Raw genomic sequence first — 25,110 nt, 5'->3', positions numbered from 1 at the left:
ACATGGCCTATGTATTAGCAGCCGGCGGGGGCGCCACTCGCACCTGCGCCGCCTGCCCCGCAAGTGCTGCGAGTGAGGCGGCTGCGTCGGCCGCGGCGGCTGCGGCGGCCGCGTGCGCAACGGCGGGCGGCGGCGCGGGGCCGGCAACAAAGCGCTCCACGGGCGCTGCTTGCCGGACGGGCCGGGCTCGCGAGACATGGGCCTCGACCTACTGCCGTGCGACTCGGTCTGGGAGGTGGCACGACGGGTGGGGGCCGCGGCGGGGGGGGCGGGGGGGAGCGGGGGGGAGCGGGGGGGAGGGAGCGAGAGCGGAAAGAGGGGGGGGGGAGGGGGGCGAGAGCGAGAGAGGGAAGAGCGAGAGCGAGAGAGAGGGAGCGAGAGCTAGGGAGAGGGAGCGAGAGGGGGAGAGGGGGCGAGAGGGGGAGAGGGAGCGAGCGAGAGGTGCGCTCCTCGGGCGGCTCGGGTGGAGGGGCGCGAGACCAGGCGCCGCAAGCGTTTGCCGCACCGCGGGTCGGAACCTCCGACGCCGCGTCTTCCGACCAGAACTGGGGCGGCTCTTCGTCCGTGGTGAAAGTGCCGTGCAGATTCGAGTACACGACCGAGCAGCGCCCGTTCGGCGGGGCCGGCGGCGCCTCGCCATGAGGCGCGCCGGGGTCCAGCGGCCGTGACATCTTTGGGACAGCACCTGCATCACCTGTTCACAGCCAGCCGTGTGAAGAGACGCTCTTCACAGCTTCGACGGGCTGCTGCCCGCGCCGCGATTGCGATGGGGCGCTGCCGCGCCGAGAAGCGCGACCCGCTCTTCATTCGAGCACGGGCCGAGGTGGTACGCTCTGAGGGTGCAGCCAGGCGTCATGCACAGGCGCACGCCGCGAGACGTCCCGGCCTGAAGCTGCATGCGCTCTCGCTCGGGCGGCTGCATGCGGTCTAGCGGCTGCATGCGGTCTAGCCCCAACGCCAGGCGCCTGTGGGGCGAGCGGGACGGGCAGCGGTGAGAGTAGAGGCGGCGGCGGTGGCGGCGACGGACGACGATGACAAGTGACGGAGGCGGTGGGGACGGCGGCGGCGGCGAGGGTGGTGGCGGTGAAGGCGGCGGCGGCGAGGGCGGCGGCGGCGAGGGCGGCGGCGGCGAGGGCGGCGGCGGCGAGGGCGGCGGCGGCGAGGGCGGCGGCGGCGAGGGCGGCGGCGGCAAGGGCCGTGGTGGAGGGCAGCGAGGAGCGAGCAGCCACAGCGAGGGTAGAGAGAAGCCGAGCTAGGCAGGGCGCAGGGCGCAGCGAGGAGGGGGCAGGGCGCAGCGAGAAGGACGGCAGTGGTGAGGGCGGCGACGGCGAGGGCGAGGAGGAGGAGCGAGCCTTCGGGAACCTGTGTGCAATTCTTCCCGCGCCGGCCATCCAAAGGAAAAGAAATAATCGGGCGCCTGCCGTATGTTCGGTCTAATTAAAATGAATGTTCGTAAGAGCTTTAAGTACACTAAAAAGAAGAAAATAACCCTCCGAACGATTGCGGGACGTACGTAACTCGAACGTGTCAAGCTCTGAGCTGTGTTTACGGACACCTACCTACCTAGTCACGGCTGTGTGTATGTCACCTCCCCGCTGGCTCCCCCCGCCTCTCTCCGCATACACATTCCTCGGCAACGAGTCCCTACCCGCCGATCTTCGGGCGTGCGTCAATCCGCCAGCCACTCGCCGGCTGTCCCACTCTGCCAGGCCCAAGCGCTGGCAGCTCATCTCCTCGACAAAGAGCCCATCCTGCAGTCCCGACTGCGCGCCGCTCGTGCTAGCCAGCGAGGGTCGCATCTGCCAGGAGAGGTGCGACTGCGCGGCGTGTGGCGGCTGCACGCTCACGGCTCGCAGATGGCGCACGCCGTCCGGCGCGGTGCTGCAGAGCATCGCGACAAAGACCAGCCCCAGTTTCGAGTTTGCCTTCAAGCCGGATGATCAGGACATGGACAAAATGAAGGTGGGGCTGGTGGTGGAGCCGGTCCTGACGCACGCGTGGCACGAGGCCGTCTTGGGCTGCTGCGGTCGGGGTGGGGCAGTGGTGGATGTGGGCGGTAACTATGGCTGGTTCAGCCTCTTCAGCCTGGCGCTCGGCTGCCGCGTCACCGTCTTTGAGCCCGTGCCGGACTTCCTAGAGGCGGGCCGCGCTCTCGTCCAGCCCTGCACGCCCTGCACTACTGCCTCAGTTTCCCCTGCGCCCAACACACCTCAGGTGCTCGGCCTCGGTCTCGCCCTCAACCCCGGCTTCGCGACACGCGCGACGGTGCACCCGCTGTTGGTGCACGACGGCCCACCAAAGAACTTCAGCATCCGCGTGCCCACCGGGTCACGGCGCAAGACGAACGCCAAGCTGCAGCTGGGCATTACGGCGACGCATGGCCCACTCGACGCACGCACACCGCTCAGGCATCCAAGCTCCTCCACATTTGGTAGGCGATGGTGGGGGAGAATGGTGCGCTCAAGCTCGGCAACAAGTGGGTCATCACCCGCGAGGTGCAGCGGCGCAGCACGCGGCTCGACGACGTGGTGGATGGGCAGGACGAGGTCTGCCTGCTCAAGGCGCGCGCTCGAGCAGGAGACACGGCCCACGGTTGCGGCGAGGCTCACCTGCGTGTCTTTTCCGCGACTCAAGGCGGATGTTGAGGGCTACGAGCCACAAGTCCTTCACTCGGCGCGCCGCCTCTTTGCCCGCCACCGGCCGCGCGCCGTGCAGATTGAGCTGACCCAGACGGACGACGCGCCTCCACAGCGATGTGAGGCGCCTCGGCTGCTGCACTGTCATTCCGACCTCGCTACGCACCTGTGCAGCTCGCCCGCTTAACGGGGGTAGGCGATACGCATGCTGACCGCCCTCTTCGCCCTCGGGTACAGCGCACGGCAGATCGCGCAGCCTTACCTGACCAAGTCGAGGGAGCTGCCGACCAGACCGTGGCACATGGCGCCCGGCCCTTGGGCCGCCGAAAGCCTCCGCACCTTCCCCAGCAAGACTGCGTACCATGCGTACCACCGGCTCCGCACAAGGCCGGAGGTGGTCGCCGCCGCGGCGCGTAGCGGGGGTGGGAGCGCGGCCGACAGCATGCCCAGCGCCGGCGTGTGGGAGGCGGCCGCCGCCCTCGTCGACGTGACTATCCGCGCCGACATCTCTCAGTACTCCACAAACTTCATGTTCCGCCTCGACGCGCCGAACATGACCGGGGCGCCGAAGCTGAAGTTGGAACCAAGGACGAGGGCGAAGGTCTCGCGTTCATCTTCGGCGCCTCCCACTCGTAGCAGCGCGAGGCTCTTGGCTGAGCAACTTGTAAGCGAACGGCACCGTGCAAGGCCAATAAGGGCGACCCGGATGGATCCAGAGGCGGCGGGCTTCGACGTCACCGACTGGCCGGCGCTTGCGTGCAAATGGGAGCGCTCGTCGGAGTGAGCGCTGGCTGCGCCGAGGGACACTGAGAGGCGACACCGCCCTCGACACCATCACCGGCGCTCCTTGCTAGGCCCGGCGCGAGTCTCCTAGCGGACGAGGCCAGCTGCCGTGCGTGCCTGCAGCAGAGGCCGTCAGAAAGAACCGCGCTCAGCGGACCGCGCTGCGGCTGCGTCATTGCAGAGGCGTCGCATGTGCTGCGTGGCCGCGGCGAAGGGGCGCTGCCGTCGTCGTCGACGCAGGCGGGCGAGCCGGTGGGCGAGCGCGTCGCCAAGGTTGAGGCGAGCCTCTCGGAGCTCAGCGGGCGGCTAAAGGCTCTCGAGGACGCGGCGCGGGGCTGAGCGCCGTGAAGGCGAGGGCGCGCGACCGCGAGGCCCAGAGACAGACGCAGATGCCAGAACCCTCGATCGCGCTCTCGCGCAGGGGCAGGGGCTCTCTCGATCTTTGAAAAGAAACTGTAACTGTCCCGCGTCCAGCGATCTCTCTCGTCTCCGTGGAGAGACGCGTCAGAAGCGCGTATACCAAATGTGGAGCGGTCGTCGGGTCGTCGCCCCTCCGCCGCCCCCATCCCCACACCTCTCACCGCGCCCGCGCCGGCGCGGCTGCCCTGCCAGTGCTCTTCTTGCCGCCCATGCGCCTGGCCTCGTTGGCTTGCGCGCGCTCGATCCGCTCGTCGCCCGCCAGCTTCGCCTTAGCGATGGTGCCGACGATGATGATGCGCGAGCCCTCGATGAGGACCGAGAAGAAGATGCCTACCAGCGGCTTGGCGAAGGCAACCGAGGCGGCGTCCTCGAAGCCGAGCAATGTGGCGATGACGGGGAAGAGGGCGGCGCCGATGGTGAAGGAGATGAGGCCCAGCCGCGCGCTCTCCGGGATCTTGTTGCCGAGCCCGCGGATGTTTGCGAAGCCCTTGATCTCGTCGGGCCCGAGCGTGTCGAGGGAGGGGCCGCACTGCGCAGCAGCAACAAAAGCAATTCTCTCGTCGGCGTGTCAAGGGTCTGGGGCAATCTGCCCACCTCGGCTCTCCCTGCAGTCTCGGCCAGTCTCGGCCAATCTCAGCCAGTCTCGGTCAGCCTCGCCTGCAGAACGGCGGGGTTCTTGAGCATGACGTCGAGCGCCTCCTCCTTGCCCATCATCTCAAAGAGGACCTGTGAACCAGCAGGCTGGCTATGAAGCTGGCGGAGTGGTGTGAAGGCGACCCCGTCCTCGAAGAGAGGACGTCTTTCGAGAGAAGCAGGGTGTTGCAAAACGTGTACGACGGGTTGATAATCTGCGGGTTGGAGAAGACCGCCTGCGGTTCCACCCGGGCGGTGAGAAGGCGCGTCGGCGGTACGATCCGCATGTCGAGGCGGAGAGCCAAACCTCGCGCGCGAGCGCTTCGCTGCCGTACGCAGCGACAAGCGCGCCCCAGAGCTGCTCGAGCTGCTGCCGCGTGTACTCCTACGGATCACGGCATCGAGGCATCTGGGGCAGCGTCCACGCGGCATACCAGCAGCCGACTCGGTGCCTTCTTGAATCTCTGCGTCACCTCAACGATGTCTGCTGGCAGCCGCTTGCCGCGCACGCGAGGCGGCGCGCCCTTAGTCACCGTCTTCATCTTGTTGGCCTCGTTGATCTCCTTCACCTTGGCGAAGAACTGCATCCGCGGCGCCGGCGACCGAGGATGCGCAGCGGCAGCAGGAGAATATGCTCCGACCGCGGCGGCGCCGGCGGTGGGCGCAGCCGAGCGGCGAAGCACGGCTGGGGCGTGGAGCAGCGACAGTAGAAGCGGAGCGACGAAGAGCATTGCGTCTGTGTGGAGCAGCTCTCAGGCAGCTCAGCAGTGTCGTCGAGTGTAACTCCTCGCCGGTCCGTGCCGCTTTGGTGCGAGAGTCGAATCTCCAGATACCTCGCGGTGTGAGCTGGTTGTTTCTTTTAACCTATCTGTGAAAAGGGAAAGGTGTTGTGAAAAGGGAAATATTGAGTATTTTGCCGGTTCCTCGGTTTCGCCTCTTTTGTCCCAGAGGACCAGCTCTCAGACTCAGGGAAACTCGAGAGTTGCCAGAATGGATGGAGCACCAATACTTACTTTCTTTCTTTGAAAAAAGGTACAGGTCGCCGAGCTGGACAAGCAGAATCTCAGCTCAGCAGGCGCGCTCGCACTTAGCGTCTCCCTCCTCACCGGGTACGTAGTCACAGACAAGGACCTGGCGAGCGGGGGATCGGTCTTCGAGGGCGCAGTCTACGGCCGGAACCCGTCGACAGTCAAGTGCGTGCGACAGGCCAAAGACGACCCGGGCAGCCTCCACCATGCCCTCAAATCTGGCGAGCGGAGCCAGGTCGTCCAGCATCTCCGCAATCTGGGCAAAGACTACCGGGAGAGGGACATGCTGGCCGAGGCCTCACTCATCCTCGAGTTCTCGTCTGGACTGGGCGACATCACGGAGGACAAGCAGTTCTTCTCCTACATCGAGCGATTCTTCCGCAAGTACCCGGGGCGCGGCCTGCCGGAGCTGCCGCTCGACCGCATCCTTCGCGACGACGTCTACCGCGAGCATGAGAGGTCAGTCGAGTCGTTCAAGAAGGAGCTGGCCGAGCTCGCCAAGCGCGTCACCAAGGCGGAGGCGGCCGCGGCGGAGGCCCAGCGGGCGGCCGAGGAGGGGAAGCGGTCGGGCAAGTCCGGCGTCAAGACCTGCTTCTGGTGCGGCGAGGAGGGGCACGTCAAGCCTGATTGCCCCGTCTTCAAAGCCGATTTGCCGAAGGTCAAGAAGGGCAACTGACGCCCGCGGGACCTAGCCCCACCGCCTTGCCTCGCTCGCTCCGCGTGACACTCACGCGCCGCGGGCAGGGCTCGGGACGGTGAGGCGCCCCACCGCGCCGTTGCAGCCCGGGCACATGAAGAGAGAGCCGACGCCCTTAACAGGGTGGCTCCTTCTCTGATCCCCGCCCGGGCAGCCCGGCGTTTTTCTGTGTTTCCACCTCACAGAGGTGGTGGCGCCTCTCCTCCCCCACACCAGGGCGAGGCAGGCGCCTCCTCCCCTGGTGGTGGTCGTGTGTTTGGTGCGTCGTATGTGGTAGTCGTTCGTCCCAGTGACAGAGTTTTGGGGTCAGCGCTGAGTTCGGCTGTCTCAACTTGTACTGTGGACGATGGTCCGGCCCCGGCGGGAGCCGAGGGCGAGGAGGAGAATCGGCGGGCGAATATCGACTGGGCGGGCTGCCTTGCCATCGCCGACTCGGCCCCGCCGAAACGGCCAGCCCTCTCTCGGCCCGTTTTGGGATGCAGTCAGCTCCACGCACCTCGAGGCGTCGCGAGCCGGCCACCGGCCACGCCGCCCCCCAGCGGTGTGGCAGGCATCTCAGCCACGAGTGTCGAGCGGGCAGACGAGGAGGCAATCGGCGACGGCGGGAGCCGCCGCCTCCAAGAGCAGAGCGCGTGGGCCGGGATCGGCCTCGCCGCCGACGAGAGAGCCGTGGCAGCCGCTGGGCTCATCCGTTCCCGGTGGCAGCGCTGGGTGACGCTCCGGACGGAGCGGGTCGAGGCGCCCCGGACGGGGCGTGGGGGAGCCGGACGGCTCCCAGATCGGGCAGCCGGACGGCTGCCAGGTGACTGCGCGCTGGCCGGAATCGGCCTCGCCGCCGACGAGAGAGCCGTGGCAGCCGCTGGGCTCATCCGTTCCCGGTGGCAGCGCTGGGTGACGCTCCGGACGGAGCGGGTCGAGGCGCCCCGGACGGGGCGTGGGGGAGCCGGACGGCTCCCAGATCGGGCAGTCGGACGGCTGCCAGGTGACTGCGCGCTGGCCGGAATCGGCCTCGCCGCCGACGAGAGAGCCGTGGCAGCCGCTGGGCTCATCCGTTCCCGGTGGCAGCGCTGGGTGACGCTCCGGACGGAGCGAGGTGAGGCGCTCCGGACGGGGCGTGGGGGAGCCGGACGGCTCCCAGATCGGGCAGCCGGACGGCTGCCAGGCGACTCCATGAGTGCGGAAGCGTGGGCCAGAGGCGGCGCGAGCTTCGCCGACGTCGACCGACCAGAGCTGGACAGCGTGGTGCGCGCTCGCGCCGCCGGGCTCCTGCAACGACGCTGGAGGAGCAGAGGGCCGCCCGGGATCGGGCGGGCGCCCGGGATCGGTTGCGGCAGGGAGCGCCTTCTCGCGGAGCCGCTCCCGACATGGGTGACTCGCCTCGTCGTCTCCGCCCAACGTCGATGGCGGCGAGGCCGCCTCACGAGCATCGAGGTCGGCTGGGATCGACGGCGAGCCCACGCGCTCGGCGCTCTCGAGGCGCATGTGCGCTTCATGCAGCACGTCGTACGCTCCTCCATCCGCCTCGGCCGATGGCGGCGCGGCGGCATGAGAGGAGTCCCCCTCGCGCTTCGTTGGTTGCGCCGTGAACGTCCGCCGTCGTGTGGTGGAGGGCGCAACCTTGCCTCGGACGAGGATTTTGCGGCTCAGCGTGCCCTCGCCGAAGAGTGGATGGGCTGGTACGACAACTACGTCGCCATCCTCAGGCGGCTTCAGTCGGGCGAGACCCCGGGCATTCTCGAGCTCTTCTGCGGCAGCGGCGGCGGCAGCGAAGGCACGAGGAGGTCTGGTGGACGCAGCCACGGTGTCGACCTCTACGACATGCCCGAGTACATCGACAGATTCGGGCCGGAGGCCTTCACGCGGGGCGACGCGATCGACCACGCTCTCATCGGCTCCTTGCGGCACCAACACCGGGCTCTAGCTGCGTTCGCCTCCCCCCCGTGCAAGGAGTATAGCACGGCGAGGGACGCGCGAACGCCGGCGAAGCAGCCCGGGCTCATCGACCACACTCGGGACATGCTGCGCGGGCAGTTCAAGTACTGGTCTATCGAGAACGTGGCCGGGGCGCGCAAGGCCATGAAGGACGCGGTCGAGCTGCGAGGCTCCCTCTTCGGTCTCAAAGTGGCAAGGCCTCGGCTCTTCGAGTCGAGCTTCGAGCTGGTCGTCGACAGAGCCGTCGCCGAGCCCGCCGCACGGCTCGCCAAGCGGTGCTGCCTCGGGCAGCGGCGCAGGTGGCGCAGAAGGGACTCGTTCGGCCGGCCCGTGGGGCCGTGCTGCGGGGGCAACATATTCTCGCCCCTAGGGGAGCATCCGATGCGGTGCTCGGTCGAGCAGTGCGCAGACGCGATGGGGATCGACGTGGGGCACATGTCGTACCCGCGGCTCGCTCAGTCCATCCCTCCCGACTACAACCGGCTCCGCTACGCGCAGTGCTGCGCTGCGATAGCCAAGGATCGGTTCGGCGTGCCCTTCATCTCCTTCGACGAGATGCGACGGCGGCCCGCTTGGGCAAAACGCGAGATCGCCCGCTGGCTCCGTGGCGCCGGCGACGCCGAGCCTGCCGCTGCTCTCGAGTGGCAGGGTAGGGCGGCGGCGCCGGAGCGCGCAGAGGCGCCTCGGACGGCGCCGGCTGGAGCCGGCTGCGACGGTGAGCGGACATTCACAGACGAGGAGCTCGTCTTCCGCGAGCTCTTCTACTCATATGTCGGCGGCTTCGACCAGCAGCGCGTTGACGGCGAGGTCAAGGCGGGCTGGCTCGACGAGCTGCTGCCGAATCGACGTCTCGATCGGCTCGAGGCGGGCTCTCTCACCGGGCACAACACGTACCTGGACGTGCCCGGCCCGGAGCTGGAGGCGGCGTGGCCGGCCATCGAGGCCGCGCTGGCCGCCCCCGCCACCTCGGTCGTGGTGAGAGTCGACCGCGACGCCGCCGAGCGATGGCGAGAGCGGGGCTTCTCTCCCCCCGACGTGCCGGCGAGTTACTGGCGGGGCGGCGTTCCCTCGCCGGGTCTCGCCTCTCGCCCGGCCCTGGTCGCGGGCGGTCGCCTGTGGGCGAACCGGGAGAGCCGTCTCGACCACTCTGAGGCTCGCGAGTACATGGACTGGCGGGATCAGACGGGCTGGAAGCCAGACGCTCTGGAGAAGGCGGCTGCCACCTACCGTCCTCTCCCACACGCGCCCGAGGCGTGGGCTCACGCCGCTAGGGCGGGGTCGGGCGACCTCGGAGCTGCCGAGATGGCCAGGTATCCGGTGATGAGGGAGGAGGTCCGGTTAGCCATGACTGAGGGGGTCAGCGTCTCGACCGAGGCCGAGCTGGGCAGGTACGAGGTCGCGCAGTACCCCTTCTCCTCCCTCCAGGCCGAGTCGCAGTGCGGCAGGGAGGTGGACCGGGCTCTGTTGGCCGGCCATCTCGAGCCCGTCCCTCTCTCGGAGTACGACCAGGTGCACTGCGTGCATCCCTGGACCATCGTGGACCAGGGCGGCGGCAAACATCGAGCGTGTCAGTCGTACAACGTCGGCCTCAACCGAGTGACGAGGACGGCTCCGTTTGCCCTCCCTTCGGCTTGGGACGTGGGCCGGCTGCTCGGCCCGGATTCGCACTTTGTCAAGCATGACTTGCGCGATGGGTTCTGGGGCGTGCGGATCAACCGCGCGTCTCGGAATCACTTCGTCCTGCGCCACCCTATCACGGGCATGCTTGTGCGCTGCACGAGCTTGCCGTTTGGCTGGGCGGACTCGCCGCGCATCTTCTGCGCCGTCACCGAGACCATCGCGGCTATGGTTCGGCGGCGCTGTGCGGGCCGCGGCGTGCACATTCTCGCGTACGTGGACGACTTTTTGATCGTGGGTGATTCCGAGGAGGCGGCGCGCTATGGCGGCGCCGTCTTCGAGGCGGTCTGCCAGGAGATGGGCCTCGAGTGGGCGCCGCACAAGGCGCGAGGACCGTGCCGGTGCATCGAGTTCCTCGGGCTCCTCATCTGCAACTTCCCAGGCCGCCGATGCATCGCCCTGACCGAGGCGAGGCAGCAGAGGCTGCAGGGAATGATCACGGACTGGCTGTCGAGGCGCCGACTCGACGGGCGGCCGGCCGAGGCGGAGCCGGTCGAGTTGGCTCGCCTTCTCGGCCATATGGTCTTCGCCTCGCAGGTCATCCCCGGCGGGCGGACGTATATGCAGGGTACGCTCTCGCAGTTCCAGGGCCTCGAGGTCGACTGGAGACGTGGGAAGGTGCGGGTGGCGACGCCAGCGCCTGAGCGGCGTCGCCGTCCCGGCCCCACCCCTCGCTCTCCGTGGCGCCAGATCGAGCTGAGCGCGGACTTCTTCCGCGACCTCGAGTGGTGGTCGGCGATGCTGGCTCGGCGCAACTGCACCGATCTGGACCGGCGGCCTCGCGCCATCGCCGCTATCACAGGTACCGACGCGAGCGACTGGGGCACAGGCCAGCTCGCCTGGCTCGACGGCCAACGTGCCGAGGTGCAGCTGCAGTTCAGCCCGGTCGAGCAGGCGTGGTCCATCAACGCTCGAGAGCTGCTCGGCATCCTCCGGGTCGTCCAGTTCTACGGCGAGCAGCTTCAGGGCAGCGCGGTGCTGGTCGAGGGCGACAACACCGCCGCCATCGGCGCCGCGCAGAACCAGGCGTCGACGGCGGTGTCGATGCAGGAGACGCTGCGCCGGCTGCTCGAGACGGCGGAGAGGTGGGACATCGAGCTCCGCTTCGTCCACACGCCGGGCGTGCTCCTCCACCGGCCCGACCAAACCTCGAGAGGCGATCCCATCGAGGAGCCGCGGGTGCGGCTAGCGGCGGCGGAGTTCGCCGCCATCGAGCGCCTGACGGGACGTTTCACCGAGTTCGTGGGCGCCGAGAGGCGACACGCCGCCGCCGAGGTCGGGGCGCAGCACAAGTGCCCGAGTGGAGGCAGCCCCCAATCCCCAGGTGGTGAGGATGGGTGCGTCGGTGGCGGGCTGGCCGCCACAGTCGCGGGCGGCAAGCCGCCTCCCCACCTCTGGGTGCACCCCACGCACAGCACGGTGGGCTCCGCCCTGCGGCGTGTGGGGGAGCGACTTTCAGAGGCGGGCGGTCAGAGGATCAGTGGAGTCGTGGTGGTACCGGACGCACCAAACGCAGGCTGGTCTCGACTGCTTCGCCATTTTTCAATATTGGGACGCTATGCCGTCGATGATGGCCCTCAGACCTGGGGGGAGGGGGTAGTCGAGATGCAGCAGATGGGGAGATTCGTCAGCTGTCGAGTCCGGCGCCCGACGCTCATCCTGTCTTTTCCCCGGGCGTCAGGCGCGACGCCGGCGCTCCTCCCTTGCGGCCGGCCACAGGTCATGATGGCCGGCTCGTTCCTCTGGAGCCCTCCGGGGCCGAAGGCTAAGTCGACGGAGAGAGGCAACCTCGTCCAGGTCGCCTCCACCTTCGACCCGTCGGCGGTCGAGCCCGACCGCGGCGGATGGCCCATCGCAGTGGCCGAGCTCTTGGGCGTGCGCGGGAAGCTGCGTACCTTCGAGCTCCTGGACGGCAGCGCGCGCGGCGGGTGCAGCTACTATGACGGCTCGACTCGCTCGCCATGGGAGTACAACAGTTCGGACCTCGCCAACTACTGGCTCGTCAACGACTTCGTCACTCGGGAGGATCCCTCGGGCGCCGGGGTCGTAGGCCGCTTCTCCTTCGATTGGAAGGCGGCCGTGCAGCAGCTGGAGAGGTGGCGGGCGCAGAGCGCCACGGGCGGTGCCACCCCGCCGACCGACGGCGACGCCACGCTAGCCGAGGCGATTGGGGGCTTGCGGGTCGACGAGGGCGGCAACTCTCCAGACGACGCCTTGAAGCTGGCTCGTGCCTCAGCGGACGAGGCAGCAGCGGCGCGGAGGCGCGTCGTGCCGAATGCCGCTCCAGCTGCCAGCTCGAAGGACCGAGAGCCGTCGGTCTCGGGCGCCGTCCAGCACTGCCAGAGCCGCGGCATGACATGCGCGGGCTGTGGAGTTGTGTTTGGGCTGGGCGCCAAGATCGAGCCGCGTGGCGCCGGCTTCGTACACGCCGGCCGTGACGAATGCGGCCGAGCCGCCGACGAGAAGGCTCCGGCTGTCATCGAGTCGGTGAGCCGGAGGGAGGCGTCCCTCGAGACGGTCCTGGGCGCCGGACGTGTCGAGACGGCGCTCAAGTGCCTCCAAGGGGGGTGCAGTGCCACAGGCGACAAGTACATCTGTGGACGCTGCGGCTCCTACGGGCTCCACCGCGAGTGCGCGGGCTTGTCGAAATACCAGGTCGAGCCGGGACAGCTCGTCTGTGCCGTGTGCCGGGCCGAAGCCATGACGCCGGACGGCCACTCACCCACCGACCTCGTCCTCCGACGCGCCGCTCGGACGATGCTCGCCGAGCTGGGCACCAAGGCGTCCTCCACGTCGAAGAACCACGCGGAGTTCACCCGTCTCGAGGAGGTGTGGGCTGCGAGTATGGGCGGCGGCGTCGTACTGCCCCGCTACAGTGTCGAGTCGATGCTGGAGTTCATCAACTGGCTCGCGATGGACTCCGGCCGCGCTCGCTCGTTCGAGACGATCCTGAGGGCGGCGGGCGGAGTCATCGCCAAGACCACCGCCAACGGCATAATGTCCGACCCCCGGGTGAAGGCGCTCCGCGCGAGGATGGTCGGTCTGATCGGCGAGCTCGCGCAGCCGTGCACGCACACCACGCGCAAGCTCGCTCGGCTCGTTCTCGACGAGACGCTCAGGACGTGCTGCACCGGCGCCAAGGCGGAGGCAGTCTACTCGAGTCATCGCGTCATGTTCCTCCTCGAGGTGATGATGGGGTTGCGGCTCGGCGAGACGACGGGCCGCCAGCACGGCGTCGCCGCCTGCGACGTGTGGATCGTCAACCCGCTCTCAGAGCGATGTGCCGAGATGGGAACGACTGTTGCCGCCCACCTCGAGTCCACGAAGACGGCCCAGGGGAAGGGCCGGTGGGCTCACTGTGTGGGCACGTCACTCACCTCTGAGTTCAGCCTCGAGTCTGCCGTGCGGGACCTGTGGCGTGTGCAGGGGCACTCGACCGAGACGGTCACGGTGGACGGCTTCCAGGTGGAGCGGCCGGACTACTCTGTCGTGCAGCTGCGTGTCGGGGCGAGCCTGCCAGACGGCGCTTTCGACACCTTCGTCGGGGCCCTCGGCCGGCTGCCGAGTGACCACCCGCTCCGGCCAGCGGCCAAATACCTTGGCCGCACCGCGACTCAGAAGAGGAAGGCGGCGACCATCGAGGAGGGCGATCGGTACGTCAACCTCGTTGGGGGAGCCAAGGGTTCTGCCAGACTCCGCGCCGCCAGCGAGTGGTTGGCGGGACTGGGGCTCACCCAGTACGCCGCCGTCGTCAAAGGCCCGCTCATCCGGGCGACAGACGGCGGGCGCCTCACCGATACTCCGCTAGAGACTGGCTCGTCATATAGCCATTCCACGAAAGCGCTCAAGCTCGCGTACGAGCTCCTCCGCGAGCGCGACGAGGAGGACCTCGAGCTTGCGATTGAGGAGGACGAGGCGGGCAACCCGATCGTCAAGTTTGCCCACCATTCGAACCGACGGTTCTCGGACAAGGTGGCGCGGGACACGAGCGATGTCACGGGCGCTACCATCACAGACATCGACTGCATCTTCGGCTGGAACGAGCAGGAGCGAGAGAGGTCGATGCAGCAGCACTACGCCGGCCTCGATCTCGCCTCGCGCATCGAGCGGCTCGCGCGAGTGACTATGATGGTGTAGTGGCTGAGGGGCTGGGGCAGGGCTCGAGATCATGTTCTACGATGGATGGCGATGGGGGTTGGTCCTGCAACGGTGTCTCGTGCGGAGCAGTGGTGTGCTGCCGCGCGAGGGTTGCAGGCGTGAGGGTCGAGGGTACCTTTTCCCCCCTTTGCTATTAACAATGCTTTGGAATCTATGAACATGACCTCGAGTGGAGCCCCAGTCCTCGACAGGCTCATGACGATCGGCCGTCGATCCCGAAGGGTCGTCGGTTGAGCTAGGGAGCCTGGCGATGGACGCCACCGCGACCCCTCGTGGCATCTCTCTCGCCGTCGGCGAGCTGGGGGCTCGCGGACGGCCGACTTTCTATATGACCAGTAGGACAGCCGTGAGTGTGAATTGGATAAGGAGTTTGCGTCCGTCCACCGTCTTCGTGGACGTCTGTCCTCGTGACACCCACACCCCACACGGCCTGTCTTGCTTCCCCACCCACCCTCCCTATTTTGTGTGCGCTGTCGCGTTTTGGGGTTGGTCCTGCAACGGTGTCTCGTGCGGAGCAGTGGTGTGCTGCCGCGCGAGGGTTGCAGGCGTGAGGGTCGAGGGTACCTTTTCCCCCCTTTGCTATTAACAATGCTTTGGAATCTATGAACATGACCTCGAGTGGAGCCCCAGTCCTCGACAGGCTCCGGCGGCTTACGCGCGGCATGTCGCGTGCGAGTGATAAAGCCGTAGAGAAGGTAAGCAATTGCAATGTGGTGTAGTTGTTGAGACTTGAGTTACAGCCTACCGTACGTTGAGGTCGTGTACTCTGCTGGAGGAATGGTTGGGCAAGTTGTCGGGGACATGATCCCGGCGTGAACACGCCGATCTGGTAAAATCCCGAGTGCCTACCGCACGCGCCGCGTCGCGGTGCGTGCGGTAGGCTTTGTTTGAAGTAAAAAGTCGAATCAGAGCGCCGTCGGCGTTGTCCCCCGATTTTGTCCCCCGGACCGCCCGTCCGGCACCGCTCCGGGACGCACGCCGGCGAAGGCGCGAAGCACCATCAAGCTGCTGTACGGCCCCGGCATCGCCTTCCCAGGCTTAGCTAGATTGAGAGATATTGTGAACATGGTCAGTCTCTACAATATATACACTGACACTGAACCTCCCAGAGCTCGTCCCGGTCCGTCACGGCCATCCTTGGCCTCCGGAGGGCCCCCGGCCGCGGCGCGGTGCGGCGGCGTCACAAATCCGACCACAGAGCACCGGGACGCGGTCGGGCGATCTGAGGCCCAGGTAGGCGAATGCATTGCCCATCCAGGGCTATCACCTGGACCTATCAACAGGCGCCTGTGGCGCCGTGGTCACGAGGTGTTGTTCACACCTGCCCAACCATTCATGCAGTACAGTTGCCTAGTTGAAGTGTTCGTAGCCGCTTGCGCAACACGGGTTCACTTCCGTGTAGTACCGTTGCGCAATCGGGGCGGTAGCGCCTGAGCTCCCGGGCGCGGCTGCGCCGGCCGCGCGGGGCGCGGGCGGCGTGCGGGCGCAGCGTGGGGCCGGGAGCAGCCTGCTCCGTGCTCACGTAGAGCCGTATCCAGCGTCTCTAGACGATTTTACAAAGGATCGGACGCACATTTTGACAGGGACACATCCACTGGGACGTCAATTCGTTCTAGAATGACTAGAAAGGGCCCACCGGGGGTGATCGCAACCGTGTAGACTAGTACCGTGTAGTACCGTCTACGTATAAACCAGGCCCAACCCACACTGCAGAGTTATTCAGGGCGCAGATCGTCAGGCTGCACCGCCGCTAGCCGTGGGCGGCGTGCCCGCGCCGGCGCCACCAAAAGCGACGTGCGCTGCGTCGGCGTCGTTGCTGAGGGCGACTCCCTCGGCGGCGAGCTGCTCGATGAGGGCCGTCTCCAGCCGCCGCGCCGCGCTCTTGCCTCCCTGCACGGGCCAGGCGTACAGCGCGGCCGGCGCGCGCGACGAGCGGTGCTGCTCCCACCGGCGGTGCAAGTTGTCGGTCTCGCCGACGTACCTGAGGGCGGTCGCGCACGGCCGGCGTTCAGCGGGCGTGGCTTGGGCGTGCGAGGGGCAGGGAAGGAGTGTCTCGAAAGTGTCTCGGAAGTGTCTCGGAAGTGTCTCGGGAGTGTCTCGGAAGTGTCGACGCACCAGCGGGCCGAGGGCGGCGGCGAGGCGAGGAGGTAGACGAAGGAGTCGCACACCGCGGCGGGAGGGGGCACCTCCCCAGGCAGCAGCCGCATCGGCTCCCGCCCGCCGAGCGCCCGCCGAGCTACCTCGAGGGCGGGGCTGCCGCCACCGCCCGGGACAGCCGGCGGGGAGGCGGCGGAGGGAGGGGAGGCGGCGGAGGGGGAGAAGGCGGCGGAGGGGGAGGAGGCGGCGGAAGAAGAGGAGGAGGCGGCGGCGGGAGGGGACGGGGCTGCGCCGCCCGCCGCGAGGAGGGCGGCGGCGCGCGAGACGATGGCGTCCGGTACGCCCGCGACGCGCGCGGCGTGCAGCGCGAGCGAGTCGGTGCAGACCCCGTCGGCGAGCGTGAAGTGGAACTCGACCTTGCCGGTGGCGTCGTCGACGGAGACGTCCATCGTCTTGCGCGCGAGGCCGGGCAAGCTCGGCGCGGCGGGCGACGAGAGCAGCGCCTCCATCTCGTGCAAGTGGGTGGCGAAGATGGCAGACATGCGCCGCTCGTGCAGCCAGGCGAGAAGGGACACGCCGAGGGCGGACCCCTCGCGCGCGGAGGTGCCTAATCATGATGAGCTCTCAGCTAATAGCTAAGGGACACGCCGAGGGCGGACCCTCGCGCGCGGAGGCGCCGCGGCCGAGCTCGTCGAGCATCACGAGCGAGCGAGCGCCGCACTCTGCGGCGAGCACCGCCACGTCGTCCATCTCCTATTCGTGACCCATTGACTATGAACAGATGAATGAAGAACAGAGCACCGCCACGTCGTCCATCTCCTGCGCGAAGGAGGAGCGCCCCTCCGAAGGCACGTCGTACGAGGCCGTGCGCAAGAAATAGCCGTCGTACCGCGGGACGAGCGCGTCATCGACGGGCGCGTACAGCCCCGCGTTGGCGAGGAGGGCGGCGGCGAGGGTGCCCCGCATCAGCGACGACTTGCCCGCCATGTTTGGCGCCGTCAGCAGCCAGAGGCCGCGCCACTCGAAGCTGTTTCGCGCGGCGCCGTCCGCAGAGAGCCAGTACGGCCACACACCCTCCACCCGCAAGGCCCTCTCGCCGTCCTCCACCTCGCGCAGCCGCGGCAGCGTCCAGCCCTTCTGCAGCGACGCGCCGACGTGAGCGGACAGGGTCGAGTAGAGCAGCGCCTGTGGTCAACACGCCACGACTCAATACCCAGTTGAGAACGGATGAACGAGATGGCCCGAGTGGAGAGGCGCCCAATGCGCTGCAGCGGCGAGGAGGGGTAGGCTCTCCGAGAGAGTGTCGCACAACGCCTGCATCTCCCGCCGCGCCGCCTCCTCCACCCCCGCGCACGCGGCGAGGTACCGCAGCCGCGCCTCGCTCATCCGCGCAGAGACGTGCCTCCCCTCCAGCCGCTTGCCGAAGCGGTCCGTGGCGGGGAGGAGCGCGGAGGTGGAGGCGGCGGGGGCGTCGGAGGCAGAAGCGGCGTCGGAGGCAGAAGCGGCGTCGGAGGCGGCGGAGGCGCGCGTCGCCCTCCGCTTGACCAGGTAGATGGCGTTGTCACGGTGGGCGTGCACGAGCTCCCAGCCGGAAGGCAGCTCCGCAGCCTCGAGCAGCGCGGCGCGGCTCTCCTCGAGGGCGGCGAGCTCGCTCGCCAGCCTCTCCGGCCGCAGCCTCAGCGCGCGGAAGCCGCGCTCGTTTGCCTCGTAGAAGGCGTCCCACGCGCCGCTGCTTCCAGAGGAGGGGGAACCGACGGCGACGGCGGCGGTGGCAGCGGAGGAGGAGGAGGAGGCGGAGGCGGAGGCGGAGGCGGAGTAGCCGGCCACATCCGCGGCGGCGGTGCAAGAGGAACTGGAGGATGTGGCGGCGGCGGTGGCAGCCTCGCCCGCCTGCTGCTGCTGCGGTAGCGACTCGACATCTCCGAGCTCAAACGGTGACCCGAGCTGCCCCGGAGGCGCGTCTAGCTCGAGCAGCGAACGGATCGTCTCGTGAGCGGCAGCCGCCGCCTCCGCCAGCTGGTGCGGCGAGGCGGCGACAGCGCCCGCCTCGTCGGCCACCACGACCAACAATCGCTCGTTGAGGCTGCGCAGCGCTTCGTCCGCCATCGCTGCGGACGTCCCTCCGAGCAGCTGCGCCTGGAGAAAGAACGACGAGGAGGTCGGTGCCGCGTCTTTCCTTTCTCAGGCCCTCCGAGCAGCTGCGCCAAGTCGCGGAAGAAGTGCGCGTTCGCCTGCCTCGCCGACAGCAGCCGCACCATCTTGCCGACCGGCAGCGGCCTCACCAGCGGCAGCGGGCCCGTCGCCGCGCCGAGCGCCTCGCACGCACCTAGTGACAACAAGTCATACTCACGATTCATAGTTAAGACGTCGCCGCGCCGCGCGCCTCGAGCGCACTTCGCAGCGCGTCGGCGATCGCGGGGCGGGGCGGCAACAGCAGCAGCCGCCGCAGCAGCTCGACCGACTCGGCCGGCGCGGTGCGGGGCAGGAGAGCGCGAGGCAGGTCGGGGATGCCGGCGGCGGGGAGGAGGCCGACCTAGTCGCAAGAGGGTCGCCGAGGGTCGCCGAGGGTCGCCGAGGGTCGCCGAGGTCATCCGAGGTCGGGGGTGGCGGCGGCGGGGAGGAGGCGGGCCTGGCTGGCGGTGGTGACGTAGACGGGTCGAGGCGGCGCGTGCCTGCCCGCCGGGGAGGAGGGGGCGGCGGAGAAGGTCGCTGCGTCGAGCTGCACCTGCAGGGCGGCTGCGAGAGGTGGGTCGGGGGAGGGCCGGAGAGGGTGTTGGGTAGCCGTAGCCGTCGAGCCCGCGCCTCCGCTGCGACGTGCGCCACGGCAGCGGCGGCGAGGCGCGAGGCGCTCTTGACGGCCAGCCTGTTGCTCGGTGGGAAGGAGCCGTGAACCAAGAGTGCTCTGACACTCCACCTGCGACGACGCGCTCTTGACGGCCAGCCTGCGCCGCTCGGCGGGAAGCCAGGAGGCGGCCGAGGAGGCGGCGTCGGCGCTGCCTCCGAGCAGGAGAGGCGGCGCGTGCGGACGGGCCGCGAGGAGGGAGCGGAGGGCGGGGAGGGAGAGGCGGCGGTGGACGTGGTAGGTGCGCTCCTAGCAACACAAACGCCACGAGTCCGAAGAAGAGGAGGCGGCGAGGAGGCGGTGGACGTGGCAGGTGCGCTCCTAGCAACACACACGCCACGAGTCCGAAGAAGAGGAGGCGGCGAGGAGGCGGTGGACGTGGTAGGTGCGCTCCTAGCAACACAACCGGCCGATCCGGTCACCAGAAAGGAGGCGGGCCGAGCGGCGGTTGGCGTGGTGAGTGTTTACGTCGACAAAGACGTGCACGAGCGTGTAGCCGTCGGCCGCCTTTGCGAGGGCGGCGTACGGCCGCGGGGCGGAGTAGTCGATCGGGTGAGGGGACAGGCAGCGGTCGTGCAGGTAGGTCGGGGACCCGGCGGAGAGGACCTGGCAGCAGAGGGGCAGGGGGGGCGGCAATTTAAGCGACGGTGCTGGGGCGGCGGTGTGGCACGCGCTCTGCTAGGCGCGGCTGCGGTGACGGCATCGAAAAGGGGGCGAGGTGACGTGTGTGTGAGGTGACGGTGTGCGAGGGGCGATGCGAGGTGCGGGGCTTGCAACTGCGGCGCCTGTGACAGGCGCCGCTCCTTGATGCCCTTGCCTCCCGCGGCTGCCACCCGCCGAACTGGGCCCTTGAGGCCGACCGTCGCCTGTGAAGAACGGGAACGGCAGCTGTGGACACGTGCGGCCGAACGCGCCGGCCCCTACTACCATCACTGTGGCGGCTCCGCTCGCTCCAGAGTGGCCGTCCTCTCCGTCTCGCTGCGGCCTCTTGCATGTCCAGCCCGTCGCCTGACTGCGGCTGCGCCTCTCTGTCTATCGGCCGTCGCCTGGCGGGCCGGCTCGACCTCTTCGTACACCGCGACGGTCAGGCCGGCCGAGGTGAGGCAGTCTGCCGTCGCCTGCAGGTTGGCGACCGGGCAGCCGGCACGTGCTCGTCCTGCCATCGGGTTGAGGCCTGCGTGCTCGACCAGCAGCAGCGCGTCGAGCCCGTACGCCTCGTAAAAGTCGCCGCACCGGATGAGCAGCACCTTGTCCGCGTGCACCTCCTTCTCCGCCACCGCAAAGGCGACGAGAGTGCCCTCGCGGTTGCCGGCGCGGTTCTCAAAGAGGAGCGGGTTGTTGGGCGAGAGCGCGCTCACCAACGACAGCGCCGCCGGTCGCGTCAGCGCCTCGAGCCGCGAGCGCCAGTACGGAGACAGGGGCAGCTCGGAGGCGGCGGCGGCGGCCGCGGCGGCGGTGGTGGCGGTGGCTCGCGGAGGAGCGCCGAGGCGGGAGTGGAGCGGCCTGCCGGCTGCCGCCGCCGTGCTGATCCTCGGAGGCACGCGGAAGAGGATGGCGGGGAGCAGCGCGGGCGGGAAGCGCAGGGCGCAGCGCATTCCCGGGAACAAGAGCCCCACACGCGGGCGCGGGAGCGCCACTGGAGTTTCTTTTCCAGGTATTTTAAGCCCAAGCGGAGCGGTCTGCTCTAGCCTAGCACGTTACTTCCTGTCGTCTGTTGTTTGTTGTGCCCTTGTGTGTTCTCTTGGCACCTTGGAGTGCTGGGGGGGGCGACAGGGAGGATGTGGCCTTGAGTTATGTGTACGCCAACTCAGGGTGTGTGGCAGCCCGCTGGCTGTGTGTCTTGTGAGCTTGTTTGTGTCTGTGTGTCGCTCGTGCGTGCCGTCATCATCTGTCCGGCGTCCACCCATACCGCGTTGGTGTCCAGTCCGAGCCTGGCTGTTCTTCACCTTTCTACCTACCTACCTACCTAAGCCCTAAAGGTTCGAAGTGAGTGTGTTTTCCCGATTTTTATTTTCTGGCGCCGATACTCGATCGCTCCAAAAGTCGGTTGCGTGATCTTTTAAACCTGTTGTCTCACCCTGGCTCCCAGGATCGTTTTGGTCGTCACATTGTGATCCCCGCCAAATCGTTGACTACTTGATCCCAGATAGCCCAGCCACATATCACATGCGGCCATATCACCGTGGGTTACCGCTTCCCATCTGAACAGCGAAGTCAAGCACGGTCGAGCTCAGGTAGTACTTCCATCCGGGAGGGGGAGGGAAGGCTGAGTGCTGCATGTTTTGCCTCCTCCCATAAGTGGCGCCGGAACGGCGTCGGAAATTCCGCTGGTGAGGGAGGGCACGCGTGCACTTTTGCCGCGTGGGCAGCCCGCTTCACCTCTCCGTCAATGGCCATGCCGTCGCGCTCCGGCAAGCGCGTCCGCACCGAGAGCGACGGCAACGGCGGTGAGGAGGGCGAGCCCGTGGCGGTCGCTGCCGGCTTCGAGGCGCCCATCTTTGGCGCGCGCACCGTCGGCCAGGTCACCACGCTTGTGCTCGAGGGCGAGGACGGACCTCTGGCGTTACTCAGCCTGCGCGGCGTGGGAAGCGATCACGCGGGCGGCTGGTACGCTACGACTGGGCCTAGCCGGCCTCACCATCAGCCCGGACGGGAGCGCGCTGTTTGTGACAAACATCAGCAACAACAAGATCCAACGGGTGGAGGTGGCAACAGGTGCTGTGACGACGCTCGCGGGTAGCGGCGAAGAAGGCGATGCAGACGGCGTCGGCGATGCGGCGCAGTTCAAGAACCCAATGGGCGCCGTAATCAGCCCGGACGGGAGCGCGCTGTTTGTGGCGGACACATACAACCACATGATCCGTCGGGGGGAGGTGGCGACGGGCGCGGTAACTACGCTCGCGGGTAGCGGCGAAGATGGCGACGCGGATGGCGTCGGCGGCGCGGCGCATTTCCGCGAACCACACAGCCTCGCCATCAGCTCGGATGGCAGCGCGCTGTTTGTGACCGACCACGGCAACAACAAGATCCGTCGGGTGCAGGTGGCGACGGGTGCTGTGACGACGCTCGCAGGCAGCGGCGAGAGAGGCGATGCAGACGGCGTGGGCGGTGCGGCGCAGTTCAACTCCCCAGCCGGCCTCGCCGCGAGCCTGGACGGCAGCGCGCTGTTTGTGGCGGACCTCTTCAACGAAAAGATCCGGCGGGTGGAGGTGGCGACTGGCGCGGTGACTACGCTCGCAGGCAGCGGTCGCAGGCAGCGGCGCCTGGGCAGCGTCGATGACGTGGGCGACGAGGCGCAGTTGCGACTCCCACGCGGCCTCGCCATCAGCGCCGACGGCAGCACCGTTTTGGTTTGCTCGCAGAACGGTGGCATCCGCCAGGTCCGCGTGGCTGCGCCTCCTCCGCCTCCCTCCTTCGCGCCGCTCGTTGTTCCGCCCTCCACCTTCTCCGTGGACATGGGCAAAATGTGGGGCGACGACGCTTTGCCGCAGGGCATGGTCACCTTCCTGGTCGGCGACGACGAGGAGCGCGTCGAGCACGTCACAAAGGCCGCCCTCTGCGTGCGGTCCGTGTTCTTTCGGACGATGTTTGGCATCGGCATGAAGGAGCGCGACGCCGCCGAGGTCACGGTGCTCGAAACGGACCTCGCCAGCTTCACCGCCCTCGTCCGCTACCTCCTCACCGACCAGCTCGACCTCGGCGAGGGGGAGGGCGAGCAGGCGCGGCGCGCGCTCGACCTGCGGCAGCTGGCGCAAAAGTACCAGGTGCCGCGCCTCGAGCTGCTCTGCGCGCAGGCGCTGCAGGAGAGCGTCGGGCCGGCGAGCGCCGTGCCGCTGCTCGAGGCGGCGCAAACAACTGGCGACGGGCGGCTCCTCGCGCAGTGCCGCCGCTACGTGGCCGACCACGCCGCCGAGGTGCGCGCGAGCGGCGGCGTGGAGCAGCTGCGCAACATGGGCGTGGCCAAGGGGCTGCTCGGCGACGCGCTCGACCAGGTGGCGGAGCTGAGGGGGGCCGTGGCGGCGCGTGACGCGGAGCTCGAGAAGAACCGCACGCAGAGCTTTCACATTCTCTGGCCGACCGCGCAGCGGTGCACGATCGGTCATATCCGCGAAGCCCTGACTCTGGCACTCTGCACTCTGGGCAGTCACTTTCCCGCGTGTGCCAGTCGCTCGTGAGAGGTCGAGACGCGAGAGCGAGAGGCGAGAGCGAGAGGCGCGTGCGCCGCCGGCGAGAATCGTTGCGTTTAAACATTATCTCGGGTTCGTACACATTTTCCGCTCTGGGGGCACAGACACAAATCCTATCCAGCACACACACACACGCACGGACGAGCCACAAGAAGGTGTGAGGGTACAGGCGACGCTTCTCCTATCAACAAGTCGGTCTTCCCACAGTCACATCACAAGAAGTTGCGCAACAGGGCGGCTTGATTGCCCTTGCGCCTTGGTCAGAGAGAATCTCAGGCACAGAGCTGGCACGAGTGCACGCTTGAGGCATCATCGGCGCGCCACTTGTCAAGTCGAGGTGTGCACCCGTAGTCGGCCACCTCCTTGAAAATCTGTCGCCTCACCGCCTGCGTCCGGTGAGCCGCAGCGAGCGAGCAGCCCTTGCTCCCGCACAGGGGCAGGCACGCGGCGTCGAGCATTACCCACGTCCCCTCGCGGCACTGGAAGATAGGCGAGTGGGCCATCGTGGTGGCCTCGCACTCGCAGAGGCTGCAGCCCCAGTCGTCGGACGCCAAGATGTGCTCTTGCGCTGCGCGGGTGAGGGCGTTATCAAAGCCGGCGGAGGCGACCATGGTGGACAGGTCGTCGATGGGGACGTCGAAGGGGAGCGCGAAGGCACGCGTCTTACCCTCCCCAGAGACCTCAGCGCCACGCTTCTGGCCGCCAGAGACCTCGGTGACATAGCAAACGCGCATGGCGACGAGGGGTGTATCGTCGGTGGGCTGGGAAGCGACCCACTGATGCCCGGAAAGTTCGGCGCTTTTCTTTTTTCAAAACTGCGGACGGCGGCGGTCCTGGGGCGGCGGTGAGCTGGGACACGGCGACGAGCTAATAGCCTCCGCAGAGTACTTTCCCCAAAGCCAGCCCCGCCGACGACCGCGTTATGACCGCGCAAGACAAAGGTTGTTTGGTATTGCTAAAAATCTCTCTCTCTCAAAGGTGGCTAAGGGCTGTTCTGTTGTTAAATTCTTTTTCTGTGGCAGACGAGAAGCACAGGGTTCCAACTTTTTCCGGGGTATGGTATGAAACCCGGCGATCCCGCGAAGAGACAGTTCGCGACGACTCTTGCGCCAGGCCCAGCTTGCCCTGCAGGTAGCGTGCAAAAACGCTCTCGGCCCCTGTACACTGGAACACGTGCGGTCACACATGCAACACCCAGGCTGCAACATCTTTGTGCTGAACGCTTCTGCATCCACTGGGCTTCGCTTGCACCCTGATCACGCACCGTGTGACTGGGAGAATCACCAGTTCGCGTCGGAGGTGTGGCTTGACCGCGCCCTGCAGGAAGGGACGATGGCTGGCAAAGAGCCGGTCTGGGCTGTGACGGACCCGGCAAAGGCAGATCTGATCTTCATCACCGGCCTCGACTTTGCATTGTGGTGCGTGCGAGAGCTCGGCGAGACCAGGGACTGGCTCACGCAGCCTGATCCAGCGCTGCGCCTTCGAGGTCGCGGCTGCGCCACAAACTCATCGCACGCCGTGCCTCCCGCACGGGCCTATGTCCACACAAGCGGCGGGCTGCTGTCATCACATCCAGCCGCGAGGAAGCTCATGTGGAAACGGCTGCTTGAAGTGCCGATCATTGCGGGCGCCACCGGCCGTGCGCTGCCGGTCGTCCTCGTCCACACGAACAATGAGTGCTCGCCGCCGTGGGCATTGGCGATGCAGCCGCCGCCCAACATTCTCAAGCTGCACACGCAGGACCGTCGGCCGAGGCCGTTCGATCGAGTGATTCCCTTTGCGATCGCATCGCCGGACTGGTTGGTGGGGGATGCGCCGCCGCCCGCCGTGCCGCGATGGCCCGCGCGGCGCCTGCTGTTCTTCGCCGGGCACGTGCCCAAGCTGTACATCTCGTCGACGCGCTTCAAGATCTGGCAGCAGCTGTGGAACCAGAGCGGCGTCACCGTACTCAGCTCGACGATCGACTGCACGGTCGGCAGCTTCGACATCTGCACCTCGCCGCAGCGGATCGACAGAGAGT

The 25,110-nt window shown here is 67.8% G+C and overlaps 5 protein-coding genes across 5 annotated transcripts in view; 2 read left to right on the top strand and 3 right to left on the bottom strand.

Moving 5' to 3' along the window:
* The window catches only part of EMIHUDRAFT_468407 (hypothetical protein), a gene marked incomplete at both ends in the record, with an annotated part of 15,360 nt that extends 10,157 nt beyond the window's left edge, over nt 1-5,203 (bottom strand). Inside the window, 7 exons of the mRNA XM_005782694.1 lie at nt 519-694; nt 2,610-2,743; nt 4,001-4,368; nt 4,497-4,565; nt 4,637-4,708; nt 4,780-4,857; nt 4,946-5,203. Of these exons, the coding sequence (XP_005782751.1) occupies nt 519-694; nt 2,610-2,743; nt 4,001-4,368; nt 4,497-4,565; nt 4,637-4,708; nt 4,780-4,857; nt 4,946-5,203 (1,155 nt within the window). The remainder of the gene's footprint in view (nt 1-518; nt 695-2,609; nt 2,744-4,000; nt 4,369-4,496; nt 4,566-4,636; nt 4,709-4,779; nt 4,858-4,945) is intronic.
* A 263-nt stretch (nt 5,204-5,466) lies between these two features.
* EMIHUDRAFT_232996 (hypothetical protein) lies at nt 5,467-6,176 on the top strand (the record flags this gene model as incomplete). Its single annotated transcript, XM_005782693.1, has 2 exons — nt 5,467-5,504; nt 5,564-6,176. The coding sequence occupies 2 exons, from the start codon at nt 5,467-5,469 to the stop codon at nt 6,174-6,176; spliced, it is 651 nt and encodes a 216-aa protein (XP_005782750.1).
* Nucleotides 6,177-6,752: 576 nt separating this feature from the next.
* On the bottom strand, nt 6,753-7,679 carry EMIHUDRAFT_232995 (hypothetical protein; the record flags this gene model as incomplete). Its single annotated transcript, XM_005782692.1, has 1 exon — nt 6,753-7,679. One exon carries the CDS (start codon nt 7,677-7,679, stop codon nt 6,753-6,755), a length of 927 nt encoding a protein of 308 aa, XP_005782749.1.
* An 8,019-nt stretch (nt 7,680-15,698) lies between these two features.
* On the bottom strand, nt 15,699-20,498 carry EMIHUDRAFT_232993 (hypothetical protein; the record flags this gene model as incomplete). Its single annotated transcript, XM_005782691.1, has 15 exons — nt 15,699-15,945; nt 16,080-16,204; nt 16,403-16,668; nt 16,721-16,814; nt 16,863-17,246; nt 17,406-17,477; nt 17,607-17,790; nt 18,001-18,197; nt 18,317-18,387; nt 18,456-18,594; nt 18,976-19,058; nt 19,326-19,509; nt 19,737-19,769; nt 19,968-20,291; nt 20,445-20,498. The coding sequence occupies 15 exons, from the start codon at nt 20,496-20,498 to the stop codon at nt 15,699-15,701; spliced, it is 2,457 nt and encodes an 818-aa protein (XP_005782748.1).
* Nucleotides 20,499-22,358: 1,860 nt separating this feature from the next.
* EMIHUDRAFT_365476 (hypothetical protein) lies at nt 22,359-22,926 on the top strand (the record flags this gene model as incomplete). The annotated part of the gene is made up of 1 exon (XM_005782690.1): nt 22,359-22,926. A coding segment is annotated over one exon (568 nt), but the record flags the coding sequence as incomplete, so codon positions are not given.
* Between the last annotated feature and the right edge of the window lie 2,184 nt (nt 22,927-25,110).

The sequence above is a fragment of the Emiliania huxleyi genome (assembly GCF_000372725.1).
Source record: "Emiliania huxleyi CCMP1516 chromosome Unknown EMIHUscaffold_187, whole genome shotgun sequence".
NCBI classification, from domain to species: Eukaryota; Haptophyta; order Isochrysidales; family Noelaerhabdaceae; genus Emiliania; species Emiliania huxleyi.
Note: the sequence above shows the minus strand (reverse complement) of the source record. Positions and strands in the feature narration are given on the sequence as shown.